At 39.5% G+C, this 25,365-nt stretch overlaps 2 protein-coding genes and 1 long non-coding RNA gene across 3 annotated transcripts; 1 reads left to right on the forward strand and 2 right to left on the reverse strand.

Annotated features, from left to right (window-relative positions):
* Positions 1–2,625: 2,625 nt before the first annotated feature.
* LOC145225022 (uncharacterized) lies at positions 2,626–5,220 on the reverse strand. Its single transcript, XM_080091663.1, has 4 exons — positions 5,104–5,220; positions 4,014–4,191; positions 3,335–3,539; positions 2,626–3,034 (listed from the first exon to the last, which is right to left on the reverse strand). Exons 1-4 carry the CDS (start codon positions 5,190–5,192, stop codon positions 2,916–2,918), a joined length of 591 nt encoding a protein of 196 aa, XP_079947789.1. The 5' UTR covers positions 5,193–5,220; the 3' UTR covers positions 2,626–2,915.
* A 1,026-nt stretch (positions 5,221–6,246) lies between these two features.
* On the reverse strand, positions 6,247–25,087 carry LOC145222765 (single-stranded DNA-binding protein 3-like). Its single transcript, XM_080088963.1, has 16 exons — positions 24,923–25,087; positions 24,513–24,585; positions 23,869–23,930; positions 22,131–22,215; positions 21,826–21,909; positions 20,121–20,183; positions 19,373–19,423; positions 19,199–19,241; positions 10,817–10,914; positions 10,683–10,744; positions 10,582–10,615; positions 10,421–10,472; positions 9,496–9,554; positions 9,120–9,272; positions 8,793–8,942; positions 6,247–7,674 (listed from the first exon to the last, which is right to left on the reverse strand). Exons 1-16 carry the CDS (start codon positions 24,976–24,978, stop codon positions 7,540–7,542), a joined length of 1,260 nt encoding a protein of 419 aa, XP_079945089.1. The 5' UTR covers positions 24,979–25,087; the 3' UTR covers positions 6,247–7,539.
* LOC145222766 (uncharacterized) lies at positions 10,912–22,058 on the forward strand. The gene is made up of 4 exons (XR_013859375.1): positions 10,912–12,729; positions 15,794–15,877; positions 19,013–19,462; positions 21,153–22,058. It is a non-coding gene; the product is annotated as an uncharacterized LOC145222766 (long non-coding RNA).
* Positions 25,088–25,365: the final 278 nt, after the last annotated feature.

Below are 25,365 nucleotides of genomic sequence, written 5' to 3' on the forward strand. Positions count from 1 at the left end.
AATGTGCAGGTCAAAATGTGCAGGTCAAAATGTGCAGGTGCCAAAATTTCTCCCTTTCATACTAAAAAAGTCTTTCTGTCCCTTTCACACAAACAATTTTTTGTCCCAATTACATAATTATTATATATCTTTCCCTGCATTTTTATTTTAAATAGTGTTCTGTGCAAATCAATTAACTTATATAGGTATGTTATTTTTCTTGTTAAATGCAGTGGATTAAGTTTTTTAACTGAACAGAATATGACCCTTCAGGGCAAAAATAACTGAAAATACAATGTGGTTTCAAACAAATGCAGTGGTAAATAACTGATGCCTATATAAATGGTGAGAACTTATACTTTTGCATTGCACATCCATCATTTTTTTCATGACATCTCAGTATTATCCTTTTCTAAACCCGTTTTGTTACCATTGTACATATTTTTTACCAAAAATATAATACAGAATGCCCACAGCGGTCTCAAAAAAATATTTTCCCTATCCTAATATTCTTTCTGGCTGTTTCAGTCTCTTTATCTCTCTAATTGTTCACGCCAGGTTTAGTTTGTTTATTTATTTGCAATCCCACATGAAACATACACCTTTTTCGTTCATAATGGCAATCATCTAGTTTCTGTATATTAGTCAGGAAACAATTACAAATTTTGCAAAAGCATCTAATGATATTTTGGTGTATTATGATATTCCTACAGTAGGTCTTTTTAGCCATCTGGTCCACACAATAGCAAGTCAGAAGCAATAACATGAATGTTTTAGCAAACTTAAAATTAGGGCATCACATCAAGTATTTGTGTGGGTTTCAAAATTAACCTAATTAAATACCCATATACCAAGTTATGTCATGTAAATGAGCCTCAAAGAAATAAAAAATGTCAAACATTAAGTTGGGCAACTGTGTGGTTGTCCTTTTCTTTTTGAATGTTGTCATTTGAGTTTCTTCCAAAGACACATATATAGTCCTTTTGTGCAGTATAACCCAAAGGATGGAAAACTTTCTAATAATTCATTTGTTTCATTGAATAAAAATCACTGGACAGCTGGGTCTTTGACTTGGTTTTGAGTTTAATAACAGTATACTCATATGGTAGTCCAGCAACTTCTAGAATTTCACATATGTCTTTTTTGGAAACTCTGTGAGGATCAGTGTAACTTTTGCAATGCAGTAAAAATCTAGCTTGTTGGCTGGCCGTAAACATCCTGTCAGGCATTTACGCACTTTGTAAAAGTTGCAGTAACTCATAAAAGGATAAGCGAGACCTCCAGACTTTGGCTCCACTAAAGAAATCAGCTGGCCCTGTGGTCGCATGGTTGACAACATGCTGACAATTTTGATAACTTCCGTAAACTAGTTTTTTGCCTTGAAAAAACATATCCTCATAAATACTCTGTTGTGTCTAACTCTTTGTTACTTATCATAGCAATTTGACTTGTGTTTTCTGCACCAGTTTCCTTGGTGGTTATGATGTCTAGCAATTGTTTTGGTGCCTTGAATTTTTCTTCAAATAAACTTAATTTTTGATTCACAAAATTTACCCTTTGTTGACAGTTTAAAATGAGTAACTTTGGAAAAAAACATGATCTTTGTTCAAGCTTGACCTTTCGTCTGTCCAGAGTTCCTGGTCGAGGCCAAAGTCGTTGAACATCAGTTCAAAGATACAGCCAGTTAGGAAAGTTCTATTTTTACCAGACTTTAAATCAATTAGTAATAAACTTTATGCACCCTTTAATATGTTAGGTAAAATCACTTCAAAGCGTTTAAAGAAGTACTAAAAAGATAAAACGTACATTAAATACTCTCCAACAGCACAATCACAACCACGTAGTAACATTATACAGGGTAGATGCATAAATCTGACCATACAAGCCCAGCTTTGTCATTTGCTTGCTCTTAAAGCACCAAACTCAATGCAAGCATCCGACAAGCGTGTAGTGTTAATCAAGCGTGACGGAAACAATAGCTGGACTGTCATATGAGTATACTATTGTCTAATTGTAAAATCTATAGAAGCTGGGCAGGCTACAAGCTAACAGGCCTTAAATTAAAAACAATAAAGTCAAACCGATTGAGGTGACGATCGTGTACATATCTAGTCTGAAAAACAGTGTTTCCTATTTCCTGAATGCTAGATAATTTCACGCTTTGCCATATCTAACAAACACAACATGCATTTTTACAAGTTTCTCTTAAATCCGATTTTAATTTATAGGTCATAACTTATAACTAATATTTTTGGCACAATTTATGACCACAACAATAGTTTGACGTTAAATATCAATACTTCATTTGAGCGACTGCACATTTTGGCACCTGCACATTATGACTTGCACATTTCGGCACCTGCACATTTTGACCTGCACATTTTGGCACCTGCACATTTTGACCTGCACATTTTGGCACCTGCACATTTTCAAAAAAATGTGCGCACATTTTGACCTGCACATTTTGGCACCTGCACATTTTCAAAAAATGTGCGCACATTTTGACCTGCACATTTTGGCACCTGCACATTTTCGAAAAATGTGCGCACATTTCGACCTGCACATTTTCGAGCACATTGTGCAAAAAACGCTCGCATGCCCGCCTCGTGTTTCTGGCCTTCGCAAAATGGAACATCACAGAAAACGTTCAATAGGTTGTGGATTTTATTGCTCAATTAAACACAAGTAGAAAGTTTCGTAACATGCAATACAAAGCGCACCAATTCTCACACAAAAACATATAATTTATGTCTCCCAATTCCGGCAGTTTGTAATTAATATAACTCGGCCTTTGACTTAAAAGCAACAAAATCAAGTTTTTCGTCACTGTGATCGATTAAAACTTTTGCTTTAAGATTAAGAAATTTAAACTATTTAAACCAACTCTAATAATTCATCATTTTGGGTCGCAAAAAAACTAAACAAAAACAACTAAGTTACGCTCCAATAGGGCGGTTTTCAAACAGTGAAGTTGATTCCCACCTTCTTGGAATACCAATCCTGTTTGCATTAACTGTTTCTCGGGCCCAGGTACTTCCATATCGAAACTTTTGACCTGAAAATAACAACGCTATCATGGTTAAACATGGTAATTCATTTACAAGGTGGTATGGTTTGGCAATCGTGTTATTTAAGAATCTGATCTAACAATAGTTGTAACAAACGATGTTTTAAACGGAAAGGTAGCAATTGGCAGAAGAAGGCAATTATTGGTATTGGCAATTTAGCAATTGGTTGTTTTAACTGACAGGTTGGCTGGAAAAAGGGCTACCCCAAACTTATTGCATTGACCATCGTTTAGTGTCATGGGAACGTTGCAATGTGTTGTTTTCGTTTCAAAGCCTCGGTAGAATACCTGGAACATATCCGGAGTAGTTTGGAATAAGTCCTTTCTCCGCGTGAAATATCCGTTGTGCCGGTAAACGTTCTCGAAAGACCTGCTGACGATATCGGTCCAAATCTTCCTTGTCATGCCACACACCCTGACTAGGATCAGGAGTGAACCAGCGATACATGTCACGACACCATGGTGTCAATTGTCGAAAGTTGAGCGTGATCAACTGTGAAGAAAAACAAACAACTCGGATAAGATATTGAACACGTCTTTAAAATAGGCGATGTATTACAACAGTAACAAAGGGAAGGGCCAAATTGTTCATGCTAAGTGGTGCTATAGCCAAATTTCTGCAAGCATGTGGAAATTAAAGTCCGCGAACGTAAACGAGAAAAAAGTTGCTGATCTTTGATGCTAACAATAGTTTTTTGTCTGAGCAAAGAAATTAGAAAAGTTTTGCCATCAAAAGTTTGAGGAAATGCTACAAACAACCACAGACCAAAACAGGCATAGAGATGCATGGTTATGTCATTATAGGTATGAAGATTCAAAACAAAAAGGTACAATATTTTTTCTTTTAGGAGACAGGTGTATAACGCGGCAATTAAGCTGCTTGAGTTTTCAATGCCTTATTGTCACAATGCTTCAAGCAAAATATTCACGAATAAAGGTGTAAATGCATTTTTAAGCACTGACTGACCTTTTTATGTTTGTTGATTGGTGGCATTGTTTTGTAGCCCGGTGGGGCAGTCTTGGCTCTTGGGGACCTCGGAGAGGATTCTTGAGATGAGGTGTTGGACCCCCGCGGACTCTCGCGTTGAAATCCTGTATTCGGTCGAGTAGTCAAGTTGAGGTTCCCCATGAGGGGGTAGTCATATCTACAACAAACATACCCTTCTGAAAATTTACAGTGGACTTTCGCCGTTCGACAGCGAGGCAAAGCTTTGACGCAATGTTGACAGAGTTTTTAGTATTTCAGCTAAACATAAGTTACATTGCAAGAGTATCCAATAGTTTATAATCCTTTAAGACAACTTTGGTGTGGTTCAAACCAGGGATTGTGGCAATAAATGCTGACAATTTAATCCGTACTCCAACATCCCATTGTCCAGCTTGTCGAAGAGCTCGCACCGCGTAGGGTTAACAGCCCGTTTGTAATAAACGTCTTAGGCAACAATCAACGCCAGTCTAAAGCAAACGTACCAAGTGGCCCCGAAGTGCTGTTAAGGATTAACTAGCCAACTTAAACAACCCTTTGCGGCGCATAGTCAGGTTTTATATTGAAACGAATTATAAAAAAGATACTGATATGAACAGCATTCCTAATTTAGTGGCTAGATGGCGACATTACATATATATATTAAACCTAATAGTTTTAGTTGACTAAAACACCCCCCCCCCCAAAAAAAAAAAACAAACAAACAAACAAACAATTTGACAGTAATGCAAAAATAATGTGTATTTAATTATCATTGCACATTGAAACAAAAGTCCGGTCATAGTATAGGAGGTAATACAACTGACCATAAACTACCTACATATGCAACCTTAAACTAATCTATTTTCATACACGAGGTAAACGATACAAAACAATAAGTTTCCAATCGTTTTATTGCTAACAACAGGATATACTCCATGTCTGGTTAAAGTGTTAATTAAATTATACAACTTTCTATTTTGTTGAATAGACGAGGTTTTCACTAATTATGCCACAACATAAATACAAATTATTAAGACGTAAAGGCTTGACACGATTATTTTGATAGGTGCAAACATAATAATTAACTGACTTTCCGTCCTTGCTTTTGTAGAGCGGACTTGTAGTGACGTGAATGCTTTGCGATCCATAAGGATGTCCGGGCGTGTTGTAGTTTGGCATGACGATTTATACCCACATAAAAAAACTAACCTGAAACAGCAACAATAACTGAATTTAACATGTTTAACGGCAGCCCAAATCTTGTCAAACTTGTTTTGGTACATTTGCTAGCATCTCGCAACTGAACATATCACTATGCGGAACAGAAAAGAATCAACATGGTACCTGACAGCTTGCTAAATGGTGAATGCGTGTTGACAAAACAGCAGCTGAAAGCAAACGACTTACAAAGAACTGTAAGAACGCTTTGTCAGAGCGGGATCAGTGAAACAAGAGAAAGTTCCGACGACACACAAGCGACGTTTTTCAGGCGGTTCACGGTCGGTTAACGTGACGGCGGACAAGCCAGATTTGTGTGTATACACGGGACCAAAGCAGTTGCCACAAATAATAAGAGGTAATTTCGCGTATTGAGACAAGCAACCCGATGTGTTGTTTCGGCATGAAAAAAGCATGTCAAGGCATATGTTCGAACGCAAACGCTGCTCGTGTGGCAGCATTGTCCTGCCGGTATTCACAGCTTCGGTTACCTGGGTGACGACTAGATCCAGCCCTTGTAAGCGGTTTCAGGTGTCACACTCCATAGCGCCTCTAGTGAAAGGTATTGCGTGACTGGTCCATTGAGCGAAACTCGTACGGAAAACAATAAGGTTGTGAATGATACCCTTGCTGTTTGGCGGCAAAGGTCGATTAACAAGCCCGGTTTTCAGGAGTTTGTTAAGGATGCTTATACTGGAAGACAGGCGTAAAAATAGCTTTTTGACTTGCAACGACTTATAATCTGATTGGAGTGTCAACTGCGATGATCTTTGATTAATTTGAGGTCGACATTTTTAACCCACAACTCAACAAGCGAAACAGGATATCTTTGCGTGGATTTACGTCCACTGATTTTAACCGACTTTCCCAATGATTTCGTACGCTCAAAACTCCCTTTGCAACTTACTGAAATGAGTAATTCACAAACGGTGTTTGCCACGTGATTTAAATTTCGTAAATGTCGTATTATTATGGTTATGATGGAAATCCACAGTATGGGAAAATAACAATCAACTCGGGGCCCAAGTGATTTATTTGTTTAAATACAAGGTACACACGGACGAGACACTCAAAAAACGCAAATAGGAAAGATCATGAAAACTGTGTTGTTATAACGGACACACGGCTTCAGTACATTCTGAAAAAAGTGATAACACAAAAAGATGGGCACAAGGTCTAAAACGCAAACGAAAGTAGCACCAGATCCAAGACAAACTGTACTGTTTCCATACTTTGTTACGAATGGCCATATATGAACAACAAACATGGTTGATAATACTTAGTGGTGCTTTTATCAAACGACAAATTTTAAGCAAATACTACAGTGCGGGTGTATGAAAACGGCGTAACCTCAGTGTTTACTGGCATTTCGGAACGCCTGCAACTGCGACAAATAAACTGATTCTGCGCGACTTTATGAATGGATAGACACGATTCTCTTGATAAAAAATGCGGCATGTCGTCAAACAGTACCTAACAAGCGGCGGAAAAATGTTCACACTATGTACACTGTACAGAGGTGGCGGTACGTCGGGTGAGCGCTGTGTGCGACGTCGTCCCACTTAAATAACAAATGTTGCAACGGGACAAGACATCACAGTGACCGTACTGCGCACGTGTGGGAAACGTTGAGTGTGTGTAGAAGTTGTAATCTTACTGCCCCTGCTGAATACAGTGGTCGACAGAACTTGCTGAGTCACCCGGCGGTAAAGGTTGACATTTGAAAGCGGGGCGAACAGTTTTCGCAGTGTCATGGCTCGACGTGCAGTACAAAAACACAGAACTCGGATTGGAAGTTTTTGTGGCGTAAAATCAGATTTGTTAAATCGTTTTATTGGCTTGTTTAGTTCGCAATTTTAAAGGTAAGCTCAAAGTTAGTTCACCAACAGACTGTCAAAGCCTGTGAGGGGACAAATGACGCAACTAGTCGAGACAACGGTTTGTTACAGACATTTTATCACACACAGCAGTCACGTGACAAACAAAGCTTAAGAGCCAGCGACGTAGGCAAGTTCAACACAAAGAAAGCACCAGAACTTACAAAAAACACAAGCGCAAAATAAGACGTACATCGCGACCTAGCGATATCCAAGTGGCTGATTGGGAATAGCAGCTGCCGATCTTCCTCCAGTGAGTAAACCGTCGTATGCTTTTGATATGACTTACAGATGCCGCTAAAAACATGCGGGGTTTATATATCTATGTTTTCACGTTTATGTTGTGGTGTGAGTTTGACTATATCTGCACGAGGCAAATACAACACCAGCGAAAGGACACGGTCAGTTTTGATGACTTTCTGTCCGGCGTTTCAAACAGACGCCATAAAACCAAAGTCGGCGCTAGATGGCGCACCGTTCCCGTCTCCGTCCTTTGCTTCGAAGCGTTTTGCTTCCTGTTGCATGCTTTCTTTAATCTTCAAGATGGCGGCCGACTCGTTGTGATCCTGTGCGCGCGTCAGTTGGATGAAGCGGTTAATTGAAAGCAAGTCAGCAGGGTCGAACGAGCGATGATTAGCGGCGGTTATTTTGAAAATACCCGGTAGCCACCCGAAGACGAATTTTGTCACGCCCAATGCGGCGACATGGAGCATCAGCAAAGGCAAGACGACAGGCAGGCAGACAGTCGCACAACGAAAAGATATGCAAAAACAACAACAAACAGAGTCGGGTTAGGTTTTGAAAGGACGGTTAGTGTTATTAGTACCAAAGTATCAAACAGCCTAGTACGAATTTAAACGATATAATATGTATGTAGGTCTTTGGTTCATTTTTTTATTTGACGTGCCATGGAGTTCCATATGTTAAAAGTGGCTTATGAAGGAGAACCATGCATTTCAGTCTCTTTTAAATGCCATAAATAGCTCCGCGATCGTCAACGAATGCTGTCGCGCGGTTAAGTTGACTGAACATGCGTTTACGCACACTTATGTAGAGCAGGCAAACGCAGCAAGCAGGGTTAGCAAGAGACGGAAAGTTGAGGCTATTTTCTCACTGGTGATTAGACCACTCTTACCAGTTGACTTGGAAATTTATTTCAACGACAAAAATGGGACTTAACAACATCATAGGCGAGAATTCGTTATGATACAAACAATATTTTGGTATGTACATCAGCGAATAAATAGTAAAATAGGGATACAGTAAGTAGTACCAGTAAATTACTCTAATCTCTGAACGTCACGTGTGCTTAAGCCTTGTTTAGCTTAAATCCTTCACATTGTTAAGTTATGTTGTGTTATTTTGACTTACGAAGAATTAGAAAAAGATAAACAGCACTAGCCAACAAGCAGAAATAATCCTCACGATTTAAACATGTCAACGATTTCAGTATGTACAAGTACCATAATCAAAACTAGCACGTTGGTAGGTTTGGCCAGTTACCCGAACACCTTTGTCCCATTTGAGCATTTTCTGGTCACCTCTCGGGTGGGTATAGGTACAGTATAATCGATCTTATGTACTAATCGAAGACTACGTCATCACATAGTGACGTCAAATTATCGCACGCACGAGGCATAATTCACTGGGATCAAAACGAACCCATGGGCGGATTGTTACTCACGTTCTCATTAAAACTTGACACCATAAACGAGCCGTCATCGCCCTCTTGTGGCGTGTGTGGTGTTCCACCTGGTCCACCAGGTGGCCCCATTTGCGGCGGAGCACCAGGGACGCTCATGTTGTTCATAGGCATGTTGTTACTGGGCGAGCTCTGTGTAAAGAACCAATGGTTACTGAATGCACAAACTTCATTTAGCTTCTAAACCACACTGTTCGTTGGTTGTAACTTTAGCTTGGAAGTATCAGTTTGGAAAATGTAATTGCAAAAAAGCATTGTATATTATAGTCTTATCGGAAAGTTGTGTGTTCAATGTTAAGGTATTCAAACCTTGGGCATTCCTTCCATCATGGACGAGTCTGGTCCGGATCCGTTCATTCCATTCAAGGGTTGGGCCATGTTGGGAGTTGACACCGATAATGGTGGACCGCCTGACATGGGGATAGAGGTCGGTGGAAGAGATCCGTCCTGGCCGACAGGATACTACAAAGAAAACGATTGCTAAAATACTCGAAACGTGCCTGTCAAATGATTACATAGTGGCGAGATTTTCTTCCGTGCAAGCGCAGCTATACTTTACTCTACAAAAGCAATTGTGGAATTCGCAGCGAGAAAAGAGTTTTTTGGTTATCTCAACCGGTTTGGATAAGGATTGACCTAGTTAAAAGGTAAGTGTGTGCAATCGCTAAAAAATATAAACACATACCGCGGAGGACATTTGCGGGTGAGGAATCGGTTTTCCCATAAAATCTGGGTTCATTTGATCTGAAAAACAACAAAAGGTTCAAGTATAACTACCAAAAAACTAGAACGAATTACCGTAATTAACCGAAAGTGATTATTTCAAATACAAGTAGAAGTTTGATTCTAATACTGTGTTGTAAGTCATGCAATTCGGCAGTTTGCAAAGACAATTAATAAGCTACTTGTTTGACAATGGCAGTGCCAATCAAATGAGTACAACAAGGATTCGCGCGATCAATGAAAAATTCGTAGCAGCATGCTTGTGTTACAGTCAGTCAGTTACTAAGCAACGGTCATGCACACTGTGTACACATATGTCTCAAGTGCTGCCAGTGAACAGATTTTGCGACAACCACTACGCGGGCTAGGTTATTTTTTTGTGCGGTGCAGCCGACAGTAAGTATACTGCATCACCTGGGTTCTTGGGGTCATGGACCGGGGGAAATCGGCTCGGATGGGGGCCGGGGTGCATACCCGGTCGGGGGCCTGTGGTGGGGCACAAGAAGTTAAGTTTGGACTACGGGCGGAAACGGCTTAGATGACATGCAAAACTTAAACTTCGTCCTGACTTTACTGGAAAACTGTTACTATTCATTAAAACATTAAAAGCCGAAAAACGGGTTAGCTGTGTAAGGCTACACACACACACACACACACACACACACACACACAATATTCTCTATGAAAACAAGCACACAATCCCTATGAACGTGACTGCAAATGCACGTGCTGGAGTGTATTTGGCAGCGGGCAGTGTGATGTGGCTGATGTTGAACAACGTACGCGTACACTTTACATGTATGTAGTGATAGAAAGCACGAGGATAATATGACATTCGTTTTGTGATGATTTAACTGTATTATGTGGATAAACGCAGTCAACTTTACCTTGTGGACTTCTCATTATAGGGTTACCGGGAGGTCCTCCAGTGGGCGGGCCCTGCGACAGAAATTAATGTGTGAAACAAAACAAAACATATTCGATGTAGGAAGATTTATTGTTGTTTTTGTCTGGCTAAAATGTTTTTGGATATATTAGGTTCACTTACGACGGGTCCAGACGGGTTGGGCCATCTTCCATGCCTGTAATGCAACGAAAAAGTTAACCACTATATGTCCGACTCAAAGCAAACCCGACATGAATTCTTACATGGACATTGGAATCCCGCTGTGCCCTGGCATCGTACTCGGAGGCATTCGCATCGGAAAAGGCTGAAACATATTTTGTATTTGTACTCATGGAAAATCTAACACACTTTGGCAGGTGATGAATAACACAAATACCTGTTGGAACTGGTCTGGTCCACCCCAGGATGGGTTCATGGCGCCAGGGGGCATCCCCCGGGGATGTACCATTCTTGACATCGACATCATTTGGCTTCCTGCAAAAAATGTAAAGAATCGTTACACATGGCTGCTGGTTGCAGTTTACAATACATATTTAATTAATAAACTTACATTTCAACAAAGACATTTAAAAAGCAGAATATTCAGGGTGATTTTTCTCTCACAACGCTTCTCTGACATGAAAGCTGCCAAACTCATAAAAGTCTCACAGGCGGCGCAGTACGTAGTGGCCGCCTAATAGCATTATGTAGCAAGGCTTTAGCACGCTTGGTCGCCCGGTGGACGGTATAAGTGGCGGAAAATGGCGAAATAATTTAATTTGCGCAACTCATTAATGCGCAGAGGTGCGTTGTGGGCCACACTGAAGCAAACCGACAATCGTGAAGCCACAGGCCTAACTTACTGAGATTGGCCCACAAGAACTTATTTCCTTGTTGCAAATTGCCTTGTGGTTGTGTCAATAATACGTTAGATATGTTCAAAATTGCCACTTGTACTAGCTTAAACTTAATTGCCAGTTTCTACGACAAGCGCTTTTCAAGCCTTGGTTTCTGTACATGCTGAAAATTTTTATGCTGGTGTAGACCGAAAACTATTAGCGTCAAATGCAGGGTTATTATCAGTGAGTAAGCAACGTTAAATCGCAATGGGATTATAACTAAACCCATAGCGACTTATTATTACCAGTAAAAAGTCTTAAAACGTCTGAAATGGCCAATAAAAGCACAAGTCAGCAAGATTACATTGGGTTTTAAGCTTCGAAAACGATTAGAACGTGCGCAATTCAGGGCAATATTTCCCTAGGGGTTCGCCGCAAAGTTTGAATAGCGATTCTTAAATTCCAAGCAGACCCACGAACTTCGGCCATAGTGATTTAGGCGCCAGAACTACCTCGCATTAGCGCCAGTGTTTGTTAAGCGATAAAACGTGAACGTGACGAAGGACAATAAAAGCGTTTCGCGGATGCTTTGTGCCTTGACATCCAAATGCATTAACTGAATGGATGTGGTATCCAAGCTGGATTGGGAGAAGGTATTGCCTTGTGAGAAAGTCAATCGTGTAGGAAACTGACGGCAGACAGTTATGTGTAAAACATTTAGTACGAGAATACGTTATCTGTGAGCCGACTACAACATACAGCGTTCTACACGGTCCCTTCTGATATTCTGATGTAAGCATCGTTATTACACGAACTTCGAACGCAAGCGGTGGTCAAGTCGGCACCACAGTTATAAGCTGATTTCTTTACTTTAGCCGTATGTTCGTGACAGGTACGGCGCAGGTAGGCTACTGGTACGCAGTATAGTGGGCCGGGAATTTGAACTATAAATGATCGTAAATTAGGCCTGGGCTTAGGTGCGATAAGAGCTCTGTCAGCCGAATTATTGCGTTTTAGTGCTGCGACAAATGAAATATTCATGACTGTTTTCGATCTAATGAAAGATTTCATTTCTTCGTCGACGGCCAACAGCGGGGCAGAATTGGAGGTCACATGAATATGCAATGTTATTTACCCGCACCTCAATGTGGAGCACGTCAGAATTGCGCCAAATGGCGACAGGTGGCAGCAAAACATCTTCGTCTGTTAAAGGCGAGAAAAGACGAAAAAGGCGACCATCGCGAGTAAAAACATTGAGTGAGCGTTCAGGCGCCACAAGCCTAGGGCCCGAGTCTGCGGGAGGCACGTAAAAAGCAACGCAGTTTGCGGGAATAAAGTGTTAGAAATCCCGCAGGAAAGTAATTGATTTTGAAAGACATCAAAACAGATTTGATAAACTAGTACTCAAGAGAAGAGCATACATTGAACGGACAAAGAAAGCAACGATTTGGATGCCTTTCAGGCTGAAAAAGTAAGTTTTTTTACTATTTGTTTTGCTGTTGTACAAGTAGTCGTTTTATCTTACTCTAATTCGTGCTTAACACACCAAGCGCTTTTGTCGCGTTCTGATTCAAATCGCCCTGAAAACACATCAATGCGGAACTATGTCCTGTGAGGAAATTAAAAGGCAACTACGCGGACCGTGCGTTAGATGATTGTTTGTCTTCCGTGCTAGCATCAGTGGGATCGTCGGTTTTCATTTCGCGCGAGGGGAAGTGAATTTATTAAGGTTGCCCACCGCACACAATGCGTAAGGGCTTGGGCGCGTGTGGATCAACGAAGGAGTGCCAGGTATTACATAGTTCCGTTGTCATATTCTCCTAAAATGAGTCACAAATTGGGCTTTTATAATCCGTACAGTTGTGACATTTACTAAGGGAAAGTACGCTGTAGAATATAGGTATACGTATTTCAACATGTAATACAGAACCAATTTTGCTGGCCTGACAAACTTTAGTGCTTCAGGAAAAACAAACTTCAAGAAGCTGCTTCGCAAAACACGGGTCATAGGGAAAGATAGGGGAAGGGCCGCCGTTGTACGAAGTATTCAAGTTTGCAGGCTTAGTGCGATTTAGCCGCGACCGCTGAGCGTTGTTTCGGTAGGATTTCGTGCTTCCCTGCGTTTTTTACGCTCACCTTGCTTTGGCCACTTGACTGACGCGCCAGGCGAATAATAAAGACCAGCACCCGAAGCTGCTATCGGCTGTGTGCAGGCAATTATCTCGTAAAGCTATTTGTTTATTTAGTAAACGGAGAGCGCCTCTCAGCGCGTTAACGCAGCGAAACGGATAAGCGGCAAGTTTTGGGCCTTGTAGCTCAAAGCCTGGCAACACACGCACAATAAACCGAGGTTTTGATGACAAGATGATGTTTATCGGGCCTTTGGGTGAAGCTCAGAAACGACATGTTAATGCTGGATTTACGGGCGTGGGACGCGATACGTTGGTAGTCTTTACCGCCGTTACGATCACATAAAGCACGTATTGAAGTGCTTGCCCTCCAGAATGGATCGCACGCGGGCAAGTCGTCAAATACGACGGTGTCGTCTCGGCGGACGAAAAACGCACATAATTAATGTTGTCGTTTCAACGTCCAGGTTCGCCCTTTCATGCCAGCGAATTCAGTGTTTTTAATGACATTGCAAAGAGGAAACGCCATTGAAACTTTATGAGACCCGTTTAAAACACATCTAATTAAATTCATTCAGCATTTTTATTGACTTTCCATCCTCCAGTTTACCATTAAACACACGGGAACATTACCGTTGAATAAAAGTATTTGCGTTGTTGGGTAAACACAATTAACCCCGTTTGATGCATGACATCAACTGAATCATACGCGGGCATCAACATTCGTGTCGTTTAAAGTCGTCGTTATAATGGGGCGAGCTGGCACGGAGGGCAAACACTTTTAATGCGATTCTGCCGCTAATTTGTCGCTTTGTTGGCAGTCCGAGTAAAGTTTGTCGTTCCCGAGTGGGACTAACGATAAGCAGGCAGCGATAGTACGCGACAGCAATGATGATTAATCGGCTTATCGGAACGTTGGGCGGGCGCACAGCTAATTGACAGAATGTTCCCAGACCAATCCGGACAAGGCCATTAACAAACCACATTTGCAACGTTGTTGCAGTAAGTCAGTCTGTAATTTTTTCCTCTTAAATTCTTTGAAGCGTTAAAGTTATCTGATAGGAGCAATAACACCCACCGTCACTTGGCCAATTTACAACAGATTTTTAAAACAAGGAGAGGGGAGAAATCTTAATTGTAACCGATAGTTTGTTTTTACCTACAAACTAGTTTTGTTATACATTTTTCCTAGTAATTCAAGCAAGTCTCCCTCTACCAACAGTTCGCAAACTGACTACGAACCAATGTTTAAAATATCGGTTATCCATCGTTTTAAAGCGTGAAGATTTATTTCGCTTGCGATGGAGCAACGGTATTCCCTTTCCTTCGTTTATTGACTTGTGATTGGCTTAACAAAGGCCCTTGTCTGGTTTGTTATTACAGCGCGATCGCGGGTAATTGCTTTGCTCGGCTAACAAGCTTATATTGAGCCAAGGGCTTTCCCCTTTCAAACAGTCGTTGGACGCCTTTCACCGACCGCTAAAGCAAATTAGAACTGGCAAGCGGACAGAATTCTTTGATTTTTTGTCAATTTTTAATTCAATCTCAAGTAAAAGTCACAATCTCATTATTCGCATGAACAGTTTTGAAACCAATATAACTAAGGTGTGATTTGTGAGCTAAAAGCGGATCTGGGCTTGAGTAAGGTAAAGCAGGACCGTTGGAGAAAAGAGACATTAGAAATGGTCTGGTAAGCAATTAGCAGCAGCAAGAAGCTTGTAATCAAATTACGAATCGTCATTCTTTCGGAAACCTCAGCAACCACAATGCTCATGGGGAAGGTGATGGCGCCGAAATTCCTCTGTGTAATCACCTACATTAGTCGTTTGCTGAAAGGTACTTTGTAGTCACGCGCCACTTAATGTTCAGCACTGTGCCATCATTAGCGCTGAAAGTGTTTTTTAAACGAATGCAGTTGAGGTTTTGTTTGATTGATCCATGTGCAGTCTACCACAATAGGATGACTGCATGTAGAATTAATAAAGGGTTCGGTTTTTCCTGTCAATTTTAGCGCTATGTTTTTGTTCAAAAGCTGTTTAATTCATACCACGGTTGCAGCAAGTTTTTCGCTAAAAAGGTTTGAATTTGAAGTAGTTTTTTGCACTAAAGTTCGTGTTTGATTTAAAATAATTCTTGAAAATCGCTTAAGTTACTACACAACACTTTTCCTATGCCATAGCAGTTGGATATTTTCTTCAATCGCGATTCTTCAGAGCCGCGAAAATGTTAAACCCCGCGGGGTTCACAAAGGGTAATAATAGGAATGGGGTTGTGTCAGCATTCTGCATGTGCTGGTACAACAAAATAGAATTAGGTGATAATCTAGGCCATAGCGCGAACGTGACAAAGTTTTGTCGATAAGCTCAAGCGTTTGAGATTGCAATCAAATTGCTACAATTTTTGCAGCATTATCACCACAATGAGGAAGTTGGGAGACCATTTTAGAGAAGATGAAGATGAGACATTTGAATAAGAACTGTACCACATAAGGTAAGACGTTTTTTAATCGCAAACTAACAAACCTGTATTTAGAATTTGGTGTATGTCTGCACATGTTTAGAAAGTTCTTTATCGCCGCTGGTTTTAAATGCCAAAAATATTTGACTTTCTTGAAACAAAATTTGTTTTGCGCCCAGGCGAACGACTTATCGCACCAGACTTGCAAACGATAGCATAGATTTGAATTTATGGCAAACAAGTTGATTGATGTGAAAACAAGCAAAGGCGTATGATTAATTCTGAACCAAAAGGTTAAACTTTGCACGAACTGCACAATTTTTCAACACCACATATTCAACAACTTTTATATGAGATATAATATATCAAGATTTTAATAGAAATGCTATTTTTCGGGAAAGCATTTTAATAGCATGGAAAATAAGCGTTTTTCAATACGAGGCTATAACATGGATTGTATGTTCAGGTGTACGAACGTAAATTAAAAACTCACGTAAATTTTCGTTCTGGCGACGCCAAACCGCTCGCTGGTGAATGTTTAACCCGAAACGAAAACAAACAAGCCAAGCTCGATTCCTAATTAGCTTCGTCAATCAAAATACGCGAGACCGAGCTCTTTAAGGTTATTATGAATATCGACCCGACCAATAAGTTGAGTCTGCGCCGAACATGGTCGCTCATAAAACTTGTCGGTTTTGAGCAAATTGAAGGGAAAAGCGACCAGGACAAAGTAGACTGAGGATCCTGGTAGTTGGCAATCAACCGAGGCCTGTCCCTTTCCATCATGGGATTAGGCTGACCTATTTTGATGCTTTGCGAAAAATATTGGCGCCCTGGTGTAGTGAGGTAGCTCGAACGATCAATTACATTAAGGCTAACTTTAAGTGCCCAAAACAGACAATATTTATGCAAGGATAGGATGTAAAGTAAAAAGTTTTCAACTTTTCATCTTTGAGATGCACCACTTTTTTTGCGTGGACAATGTATAAAGGTTCGCAATTTTCGTTACCTCAGTTTGATTTGGGGCTTAACTCAAAACCTTAAAGTTGTCACAACATAAACAAATAAACATGAGTTTTATGATCAAAGCTACGGTGTAGGAAACAGCAAATAAAATGCCATTAACGGACTGTCGTAGAGGTGTTTAATTCTCCATCGGAGGTTGTTTGTCATGCCCGTTTCCGTACAAATTACCCATCGCCTGCCAGAAGATTACGATCCCTAAACGTATTGACTAAGGCCGATTAGCCGACCGTCGGCCCCAAATCAAGTGTCATGGCAAATCAATGGGCGGCTTGTACGTGCTTAAGTGGCCCGACAGCGCAGATTAACCAAGGTTCAGATCAAGACGAACATGTCACATGTCAACCTATAGGCTTATAAGCTATTGTGCAGCGGATATGAATGTTGTATTGGGCTCTGATGGTGTTGTCGTAACAACAATTAGAAGCCAATGTTAAATGTGATGTTTGTTTTAGATTATAGACGACGGTTGGGCGAGATAGTCGTAGTGGGCGATGTTAACCCTACAAAATAATAACGGGTTTGGGTCCACTCAAAGTTTTATAAAAAAATCGCAAAGACGGCGATTCCTTACATTAAATAGTCTTATATAATCCTTTGATTGTGTTGATATTTGCAACCATACGCTGGCGGTTTCTGCCGCTAAATTGCAACATCTTGTGGGCAGTTTTTGTTAAGCGATTAGGCGAGACGGGTGACACGAATCAGGGCAATCGCCTCGCCGCAAAGAAGTCTTCTCGGTTATGACAGGGCACCAACACAACTTTGCAATTAGCTTGAGTGCGCCGTCACGACTAGCGCTTGGTCATGACACCAACACGAGTTACCGAAGCCTGCCAAACGGGACTTAGTATTAGTCGGCAACACAGTGGCATAACGCCGTTTAGGAAAAGTGAAACAGCGATGCTTTATGGACCCTTTGCAGTTTTTTTTAGACATTTTTCGTATTTTGTGTGAATTCAAGCGTCTTTGTACCCGCAAAAGCGCTAACTTTCGTCAAAATGCTTTTAGCACGCAGTGGACTGATTGCCTTTCCAGCCCGCCTTTTTTGTAAAAAAAAAACAATGTCAAAAGTAAAAAAAGAAATTAACAAACCAAAAATTCTGAAAGTTACGTGCCGTTCTAAGTGTGCTTGTAAGATACCACCAACACACTTATCGCAGCGAAATATTGCCACAAAATGTGTTTCGGTCGGTCTATAATCTCCCAAAGCGAACAAGAGCTGTCACTTGCGAGGTTCCCACGCCTAGGGCAAAATCATTCGTGCCCTTGAAGTCAGGCCAGCGCGAAGCGGAACTGAGAAAATAATGAAGATAATTCCGTGGTCTGTGCTTCCAGCATTTCCCGCAACATTAAGGGGTTTGACAAAAGACCATTCGATCCTTCGCAGAGTTGGTAGCGGACCAAAAATCCGAGCCCGAATCCAACCCAAAAGTATAAGCCCGAAGCCCGGCCCGAATCGGAATCGTTTTTGAGAAACCCGTTTAGGCCCGAAAGTTCAATTGACGGGCCAATACCAAAGAAATAAACAATGGCAATAATCGACAATGGCCTAAACACGACGTTTTTGGGCTGTTGGGTATTAGATTAATTCCTGCAACTATTAGCTAGATAATTTGCATTCGTAACACATACGAACACATAATGTTTAAGTCCCGACTTAACAACTCTGATCCTCCATGCAAACGACGAATAGTCCATTCCTATGTGAGTGAACATCTCGCGCTTGACAGTTGGACTCGGGATTCTGTTATTCGCCTTTCAACTCAAACTTATTTAGGCGACATTTCACAATGTGCGTGTGGTCCGTAAGTCGATCGTTCGTGGCCGCTAACGGATTATTAAATCCGCAATTTCAAATTAGGCCTGGCGCCTTTACGACGGGGTAATAAAAACAGCGATTTCTGACGGCAATAAACTTTGTCAGTTAAATCATAAACTACCGACTTTTGTTTGTGCAACATTCGCTTTATAAGCAGGTCGTGGCTACTGGACATATTTAACCAGTCAAGTAAAGGCTTTGTCAGCAAATCTAAAAAAGAGTTCTAACATTGAAGTTCTTTAAACTTCTTGAATTCATCTTCCTTGTACCAGCAGTACACGTGTTTGGCTTGTTAATAAAGTGAATTCATTTCTTTTTTTTAGACGACTGCCTTAACACTAAGCAACCAAATCTGACAGGACCCTGATGTCTTTTGGATTTGTTGCATCTTCACTTACTCTCTCACTAAAGCTGTTCCTATAAAGTCTTCCTTCTAGCCAATTCTTAAACAATTAAAGTAAATAAAAAAAGTAAAATATATTTAGCTCAACAACAATACAACAACTTACCAGGCCTTTCCATTCCTGGTAACATGGGTTGTGGACCTGGGCCCTACAAAAACACACACTGTTAACGCGCATCTAAATTTCTTGCACAAGTGTGTAGAAATACTGTTTTTACAGCTATTTGCTTTGTAAAACTACATACAAGGAGGTTAATAAAGTGGATGATAAAAAACTCACTTGCATTCCAGGTCTCGGCCCACCCGGAGGATATCGTGGGGACATGTAGGGCTGGAAAAGTAGAAGAAGTGATATAACCAAAACAGTAAGGTATATAGAGAGTGAAATTAATAGATTTGTAAATTAATAGATGGATAGTATGTCAAACTTAATATTTACCGTCACCAGTTTGTCAAAGACAAGTGGTATAGCGACATAGACATATCGTTCTTACCATGTCATTTATAACAGAAACTAGTGATATAATGACTATAATCACGTCCTATCTAATAGTGCCTTGGCTTGCCACGAATTTCGAACAGCACAATGGCGCCACCTAACGAACGTAACCAGGAGTATCAGTTTTCGCAAAACGTCACTAACGAGACTGGTTTTGAAATATAACCGCTAGATGTCGCAAAAGGGCTCCAAAATACATCGAACAGGCAGGCGGTTGTCTTTTATATCGCATAAATACAAAACCTACATTTTCTTTACATGACTTAGCAACACATTTGTGAAACAAAATAAGCGAAATTTTAACCACTTGTAATATATAGGTTGATTTGATAGTGGTGGTGAGCACACTAAAAATATTGCAGTGGCCAAGCCTATCTTGTAAGACAATTACACACATAAATACATACACTTTTCATTTTAAAACTAGCATAAGAAAAAAAAATGCCATTCCAAGTTTGGTTTCTGGGTAACCAACGCGTTTATTGTACACAAGTATTTTAAAATGACAAATACAAAAGGTATAATTTACCTGTTGCCTCATCATGTGGTTGTTTGGGTTATGATGGGGGGAGGGGGAAGCAGCTGAACCAGGCTGAAAAATCAACAACAGAAAATGACAGCACATACCAAAATGTTGCAAACAAATAAGGTAATATTTAAATGAGGACAGCGAAACCTGCTGCTCTTTGTCCACACTAGTCTAAAAATGACACATGTTAAGATGTGTTTGGTTGCTATTACACTTATAAACACAATGCCTACATATGATATCATTATTGAAAAAAAATTCTTAGTTCTTAAGTTGTTTTGAGAATAAATTTGGAAATGTATTTTTTTTTCAACAAAAAACATATGAAATAAATTCTTACACACAACAAATAAGTTGAACATGGTGTGACAGAGAACTAAAATATGTTTAATCTGACCTGCAACCTTGTTTCAGTTGCACCACTCTGATTCAACAGTAAACAATAACTGATTCCTCATCATGTACTACTTACTAATGTAACAGCGCAACATGTAACTTTCTATTGACTACAATCAACATGGTTACTAGAATTTTACAAAAAAATGTTTGCACCAGCATAAACACATGGGTCCCAAAACATTAAATATCTTCGGTAGCAGTATTACTAGAATTTTTTGTTAGCCATTTTTACCTTTATCTATTAAAACCTAATGCCACTCATTTACGCAAACATTACCGTCAATAGGGAAATACATCTAAATTATATTTTTAAAACTGTTATAAGAACCATTAATTTTCTATGCTCCCTTGTTGAAATTTTAAGGGCATGTTTGAAAACAGTCACAACTGTTGTAATAAACCCACATAAAAAAAGATAGACCGTGCATTTAAGTGTACATTAAATCATTCATGTTATGCCAAGGTTATATGTAGACCTGCATATGTAGAAACTTTTCAATGGACATTATGGGCTAAAGGAGTATAAAAAAATACAACCAAAAATGTCAAACTGCTTTTAAAACTTTACCATAAACCACAATCATCATGAAAATCATGCTATTACCAATAATGAATTTTGTTCTTAATTTTAAGAAACTGGAACATACACTACTATGACAAGCAATAAAATATTGTGCCACATGGGGAAGTAAAAATTGGAAAAAGGTTTGTACAAAAAAGGTTCATGAATACAAGTGTTTTTTGTAATGACTGTTAAATGTACTAACCTAAAAAGAAAACATGTTTTTGTTCTTACAGAAACTTTGGTTACACATACACTAAACTTCTTACATTAAAATGCACTTGGTTGTTATTTTTTTTTCTTTATGGATGTTTGTTATGGTTCGGTAAAAAATGATCAATGGTTGACACTTGATTTTACACAAAACAGGAAAGTTCCTGGCAGTTTTACAACTAGTTTGAAATATTAATGCTATGACAACAGGATTAGGTAATTATAGGTCACACAAAAAATATGTGTCTGAGTTAACTGTGCATCAAAATAGAAAAAATATAATGTAAGTAATTTGACTCCATAAAGTGAGATACTCCAAACATAAAAGTTTTTTTTTTTCAATGGCATACAAAAATCTTTTTGAGTTGATGCTATTCTAATCATTATTATTTTTTAATAAAGTCAACAAACATGTATCAATTCAGAGGAAAAAATAGTCCATGAAAAATGTAAAAATGTAAAAAAAACAATTCATTTTATCAGAGGTGCTAAATGGTGCACAATCATTTTTTTATAAACTTGTTTTCTTACAGGAAAATATCCTGGAGGTAAACCTGGTTGACCCATTCCTTCTGGAGGCATTGGATTTAGTGGAGATGGCGCCGTTGCAGCACTCTATCAATGCAATGAATAAACAACAAATTATTGTTTTGTTATACAGTAGTGTACACTTATCACATGCTTTGCTTTAAAGTATAATTGTCTTTATATTATTATGGTCAAACATAATGTGTACTTATAGCAAGACTGTGACATAGTTCCAAGGGATGTATTAGATGTTGCAAACTGACATGTAAGCTAGATGACTATCATTTCAGTAATTATGCAAAACTCACATAGTCATGGAAGGCTTTGGCTTCTGAACTGTGTTCACATGTGTCCCTTCTTTCAGGAGAAGCGCAGTACAAATCCCAGAAGACGCTACAACAAAAATAGAACAATTAAAAATACTTGGCACTGGCAGAAAAGCTTGTTACCCTAGCTGTCTAGCAAGACTTTCAGAGCTAACATGTCAGACAAAAGTTTCAGACCAAACCCAATGTGTATTGAAATCACAGTAACTGTTATTCTAAGTGCAAGGTGGTGGTTTACTAATGGGTTGAACAGGTACTAATTACTCAAGTGACAACGAATAATTGTTTATGCCATGCAATTATCGTATTTCTGCACAGCTTTAAATTGTGAGTGGGCACTAGCAACGCAATTCTGTGTATTTCATGCAACCGACGCGTCCCTGAAATCGACCGCAACGGTATTTGACTGCGACACAGGGGCCGATGTACCAAAGGCGTTCGATATATTTTCCAGCAACGTTATAGGGTTTGTGAGATCGCGAGGCACAGACGCCAAAGCGAGCAACACAAAAAGGAAAGAGACAAGCAGCACCTGAAACGCGCTGAGCAACCATAGTACACACAAGCAGATCGCAAAAGAGAGAGTGTTACTGAAAAGGCTGACGCAACGAAGCGTGAAGACACCGCATTTCGGTCACCGACGCGCGCCACTCTTATCTTGTTTCTTTTTTACAGCGCACTCTCGACACGCGCAAATACTCGCGCTCTGTGAGCGTATCGGCGTGACGTGCACTGGGGAGCAACTGAAAGGCCCAAAGCGTTGGTTCCTTTTTACACACGGTCAGCTGTTGGAAAAGCATAGCGGGTTTTGAGGCGCTCCGGTCGTAAGAATTTGAACCGTTCCAACGACATGGGTAGGTTACTCTCACCTGCCTACGCGACAACTGTGACGATTGTTGACTGATAATGTCATACTACTGCCACCGCTGCGCCCGTCACAGTACACACTGAGGGGTGATATATAATTACTACCGTACAGTACATTGATTTGTGTCAAGCAAATCCATTAAATTCACACGGTGTAACAATTCTGGGTCTATTTTTAGATTGCCCGTTACTAAGCACAATTTGGCTTTTTCTCCTTCACACTGGCAGCAAGCAAACCTCTTTAACAGATCACTGTTGCCCGGGGCTTTCTTGAAAACCTGTCCACGAGCAATGTGACATTTCGCTGCTGATCAATACCAGTGGGGATCCCATGCAAAGGGTTCAATGGTAAATAACGCACCAAGGGGAATGTTGGGTGTAAACATTACCACGAATTTGCATGTTTTGACCACAGGTTTGTGAACATTATGAACAATGATTATAAAAAAAGGAATATTTTTGCTGAGAGCCTCTTTGCTTGGAAACCAGCCTTGTTTCATGTGTATTTAAAAATTTTACAGTTAGTAAAAATTCCTTTCTTGTTTTTGCCACATTAAAAAAACAACCCTTGTAGATACATAAAAACTTTTACTAGAGTTCACAGTTAAATAAATCTGTATAAAATGTTGTAAATTGGGGTCATGTACCACCATAGCAGCATCAGCAAGGCTAGCTATGTTAAACAAACAGAATTCTGATGGCTCAGGACCTACCACCAAAACACATACCGCCTACGTGCCACAATGTCAATACAATGAATAAGAATGTCTGTACTCTTCCATTGCTCCCAACTTATTGGTTCGAACTACCTTGCACCAGATACACAAATAAATTTGTCTCAAGGATAACTTACCACCACCACGAGTGAAGAAATCCTGGAGATTCTCCTAATGAAATGTTCTTTTCCCATCCAATCTGTAATTGTGATAAAAAAATAAAAAAAACACTACCTCGGACAAATCTAATAGCAAGATATAGAAAAGATACTAACACAATTTTAAGAGTGCCTATATTGTTTATGAAATAAACCATTATTTTTAACAAATGAAAACAGCTGCTGTTAAAGACCAACAATAAAAAACAAACAGATTGGTATTTTATGTTGTTGCAAAAGATTAAACACCTTTTCTTCATTTTTTGGCAAATAAGACATTGTACTTCAATAAAAAGGCGTAATAGTTGAACCAGGAAACCTCAGTTAACCTGGACCAGTTTGGACCCAAAAAATTGTCCAGATTATGCAAAAATGGGGTTTATCTGATGCAAATTAGTTCGACTGTTACCACATTACAAATCATAAGTTTTGTCCGAAATAGGCCAAGGTTTACTGGATATAAACAGTTCTTGAGATTTGTCTATAAACTAGTTATCCAAACATTCACATTTTTATGCACGGAGATAAATCTACTGCATGTTTCAATACTTAGAACTTTCTTTTTAAGTAGCACAATGCTTTTTGGTGGAGTAGGTAAAAAGCTCACCAAAAACAAAGCTTACCTCCTGCAAGAATGTGTGTGCAGCCTTTCCAGCTCCAACATGAAGCAAATATTCATACACGTACATTGCCAGCCTGGAGAATAATATTGGCAATTTAATCCAAATAAAAAGGCTTTGCTAGATGGTATTTTAAGGTCTTGTCAAATGCATCAACCACTATCATACCATTTCTTTTAAAAGCCATTATGCGAAAGCGCTATTGTTTACAGCTATGTTATCACGGACATAATTTACACATATTAACTACAGGCACAATGGAATTTTTCAAAGAAGTGTTTTTCATTAATATTAACAAATCAATCCAAACTGAAAGAGTTTTACAATTTTACTTAAAAGTGAGGTGGTTCATAAATTGTTAGTTTTAAACATATTCTAACAAACCAAACACTATGTAAATGCATTTAACTTACTTTTCCCTGGCTTGGGCATCTGAAGGAACATTGTTTGATTTTCCTTTGCCATACATAACTATTAAACAGGTATTTACATGAAAACAAACTTGGTCTGATAACAGACCAGGTTTAGCCTACTTTTTATGTGGATATTTTTGTCGCTAAAACGTAAAAGTCCAGAAAAAATAATTCTAAACGTGTCTTGTTCTCAGAATATTTAAATTTATAAACAGAAATCTTTGGCAATTTTTAGCTAATGTCATGTCATGCTATTTTAATTTTTAAATGTCGATTAAAACACGGACACATTTTCAGGACCTATTATTTTCTAAATACGGTATCTTGTCGAAAAAACAACAGACAGCTGCTGTAAAGTATGTTTCACTGTCCTGCATTTCAAAGGTATTGGTTTGCACTGGTTTTCCAAATCTATAAAAGCCAATAAAATGGCTTGACAACCA

This window comes from Phallusia mammillata, chromosome 4, assembly GCF_965637545.1.
Source record: "Phallusia mammillata chromosome 4, kaPhaMamm4.hap1.1, whole genome shotgun sequence".
Classification (NCBI taxonomy): domain Eukaryota; kingdom Metazoa; phylum Chordata; class Ascidiacea; order Phlebobranchia; family Ascidiidae; genus Phallusia; species Phallusia mammillata.